This window comes from Malus sylvestris, chromosome 6, assembly GCF_916048215.2.
Source record: "Malus sylvestris chromosome 6, drMalSylv7.2, whole genome shotgun sequence".
Taxonomy (NCBI): Eukaryota; Viridiplantae; Streptophyta; class Magnoliopsida; order Rosales; family Rosaceae; genus Malus; species Malus sylvestris.
This window is the reverse complement of record NC_062265.1, coordinates 6,564,952-6,568,233: the sequence shown is the minus strand read 5'-3', so window position 1 is coordinate 6,568,233 and position 3,282 is coordinate 6,564,952. Positions and strand designations below refer to the sequence as shown.

The window sequence follows — 3,282 nt, the reverse complement described above, 5'->3', positions numbered from 1 at the left end:
ACCACAAACCTCGACGGGCCTTCGAAAAACCCTGCACTCTCAAGTCAACTCGGGGCTCTAAGGGGGCTTACAAAATTCTAAAAGAAACAAGCTTGAGGACAACACGGTAACCTCACATATCTTTTATTTAGTTATAGGCTCACTTGCAATCAAATTTGTAGCTTATTTTAGACTAAAATAATTAATTGATGCCGCTTAGTACTACGGTCTAGTAATGTATTTCTTTTCACTTCTAAGTAAGAGATCCTAGGTTCTAATTATTGGTTATAAAATAATATTAAACTTAAGATACTAAATTTATTTTAATAAATTGGGTGTAGTCAAACTAAGATTTTAAAGGATTTTAAAAGTGATAGATTTGATAAGATTTAGGAGCATTTAAGACACCTACAAAATTCATGCGGATTTTAAAGAATTTGAACTATATTATTGTTAGTCTATTATGAAAAGTGTAAATTACAATTCTTATTAAAAATAAATAAAAACATGATTGTCGTACGTGCAACGCACGTGATGAATAGATAGAACGGATAATGCCACCTTCGTCCTCCTCTTCTCCTTTCCTCTGCGTCGTATACTCCATAGTTAGACCAGTCCATCCTACTCACTCCCATGACCTCTACTCTCTAACTCTTTCTCTCTCGCCCCTTCCTCATTTACCACAAACCCTAATTCCTAAATCATGGGCTCCAAAATTCTTCCACAGGTACTCTCTCTCTTTGTCTATGTGTGTGCGTGTGAATTGTAGTAATAATTTCTAGAGAAATTGATGATTTTATGGTTTTGCAGGCTCTGCTAACAATTCCAAGAAACCCTAACGAATTCCCGCCAGTAAAGCTCGGTTTTTCAGCTGCTCTCGCTCGCCGCTCTTCCAATTGCTCTCGGGTTTCGCTCTCTAGGGTTTCATCGAGCTCAATTGGGTCCGTTTTCAGTCCCATTGTTTCTGCAATGTCGAAACGGAACTTTGTTGTGAGGGCCGAGCCGAGCTCTGAAGGTGAAACCGGAGCCACGGATGATGCCCAAGAGATTAAAGCGGCTGGGAGAGGAGAGGCCTCTGTGGCCGTGGTAGAATCTGAAGCAGAAGCAGAAGCAGTGCTGGAGTCTGAACCCGAAGAGCCAAAGCCGCCGAGAAAGTCTCGGGTTAAGCTCGGAGATATAATGGGGGTAATTTATTCCGTTTTCTCTATTTTGCTGCTTTGCTTGGTTGATGTGAAAAGTGCAAATAATAAGTATGAAGAACTGAACATAATTTTGAAACCGAAACCGAAACCGAAATTATGTTTGGTGAAGTAATGTGGAAATGAAAATGACATCAAGGTTGTGTTGAGTTCTGATCTCAGCAAGATAGTAGTTTAGAAATGTAGATTCCGAAAATGCGTAATTAAATAAAGGGGATTGCCTGGAATGTAGATTTAAACACGGTATTTTGAGGAAAGCTGAAACACTAACTTCCTTGTTACTGTAAACCTTTCTTAATATATTAGTCATTTGTTTTTTCGCCTTTCAACCGTATGGTAAGTGAGAATAATGTTGACCGGAATTCTTCTCTTTGGTTAGATATTAAATAAAAGGGCAGTTGAGGCGGCCGAGCAGGAAAGGCCAGTTCCGGACATTAGGACTGGAGATGTTGTGCAAATTAAACTGGTAACAGTGGTTCTGCTTTATTTCTTCAGATTTATACCATACGGCATTGAACCTGTTGTGATTCTTTTTATGTGTATGACTTACAGGAAGTTCCTGAAAATAAGAGAAGGTTGTCTATCTATAAGGGCATTGTCATTTCTAGACAAAATGCTGGTATTCACACAACTATTCGCATTCGGAGGATTATTGCTGGCATAGGGGTTGAGATTGTGTTCCCGCTGTAAGTCTTCTTTTGTGTTCTGCATTTTGTGCTTGATTTTTCTGCTGAATCTATTGTTTATAATACCCCCTTCACAAATAACTTGTTGGGCTATACATGATTCCCTGGATTCTGATGACATGACTCTGAAGAAGCTAACATGTGGAAATCCATCTGGGATACTTATTGTCGATGTTTATTTATTAAAAGATTTTCTAGAGTCCAATGCATTACAATCATACATTTCCTTTCCTCGAAATTAAACAACTTGATCCATCTTTGTAGTTGGGTGCATAGGTGATCAAAGCTTTTCAGAAACATGCATAACCTAGGAGGTTGTAATGCTTGGAGGCAAAAACGTTTATGCTAATTGTATATATATATATTTTTTTTTTGTCAAAAATGCTAATTGTATGATTGGATTCTCTCATCCCAAACACCCCAAATGGCTTTCTTTTCATTTTTTTTTTTTGGTTGACTTTTTGTACTTAATAATATATACGAGAGAAGAAAAACCCCTTGCTTTAGTAGAATATGCCTAGATTTCAGTTTTGACTTCTTGATGATGATGCTTAGGCTCGAATGAGTGTTAGATTGCTTACTGGTAATTTCCCCCCTTAAAGCCTTCCCTCGAGTTTTGAAATAATTCGAGCGTTATAATCGTATCTTCCGTGAAGAATATATTTTATATGATATGTTTTTTATTTTTGTTGCTTGTTATTTCAGATACTCACCAAACATTAAGGAGCTAAAGGTTCTGAGTCACAGGAAAGTCAGGAGGGCAAGGTTGTACTATTTGAGAGATAAGCTTCCAAGGCTATCGACTTTCAAATGAGAAATAGTACGCGGCTCTTCTTTGGTTGTTTTCGGTTTCAGAGTAGTCTCATGAAAACTGTCGCATTGTAACAAAACTATATGTATCCAGGAGTCCATTTAGTGTGATATGTGTATCAGTTCTCCCCAATTTTTGTTGTATCTACTATAGCAATACTAGGTTGTTTACGCCTTTTCGTTCTCATGCTGTTTCAGTTGATTAATTGGGAGGAAATCGGTGTTCGTTTGCATGTAAGTTATGTTTCCTTCCCTCCTGGAGTTCTTCCCTAGCCTTTGGAAACCTCTCGTGTTTGGAAATGGAGGTGATTTTCACATACCCTATCTAGCCATCGGATTGGAGAAATCAAATAGAATCAATGGACATGATTTAAAAGAGATTTGTGAGAAGCTGAAAGGAGTGTTTTATCTTTTTCCATTTGGAAACTACTTACAACCTATGCCATGATCAGTTTAAAATTGAGTGCTAAAATTGATACTAGCAATTTGACATTAAATTATTAATAGTAAAAGCATAACCTGTAAAGTTTTTTGAATGAGGTAACTTAGTACTCCCAATCTAATGATATTTTTCTCCACTTGTAGATGAGAGTCTTAAGGTTTGAATC

At 37.3% G+C, this 3,282-nt stretch overlaps 1 protein-coding gene across 1 annotated transcript; it reads left to right on the top strand.

Annotated features, from left to right (window-relative positions):
• Window positions 1–538: 538 nt before the first annotated feature.
• LOC126627225 (50S ribosomal protein L19-2, chloroplastic-like) lies at window positions 539–2,807 on the top strand. The gene is made up of 5 exons (XM_050296678.1): window positions 539–706; window positions 790–1,164; window positions 1,558–1,644; window positions 1,731–1,864; window positions 2,570–2,807. Exons 1-5 carry the CDS (start codon window positions 683–685, stop codon window positions 2,676–2,678), a joined length of 729 nt encoding a protein of 242 aa, XP_050152635.1. The 5' UTR covers window positions 539–682; the 3' UTR covers window positions 2,679–2,807.
• The last annotated feature ends 475 nt before the right edge of the window (window positions 2,808–3,282 follow it).

Bases quoted from the DNA above. Each gene is read 5' to 3' on its own strand.
- LOC126627225 (XM_050296678.1), top strand. From the start codon at position 683: ATGGGCTCCAAAATTCTTCCACAG. The intron at 1,165-1,557 runs GTAATTTATTCC...CTCTTTGGTTAG, and splicing joins AGCTCGGAGATATAATGGGG to ATATTAAATAAAAGGGCAGT. The intron at 1,645-1,730 runs GTAACAGTGGTT...TATGACTTACAG, and splicing joins ATGTTGTGCAAATTAAACTG to GAAGTTCCTGAAAATAAGAG.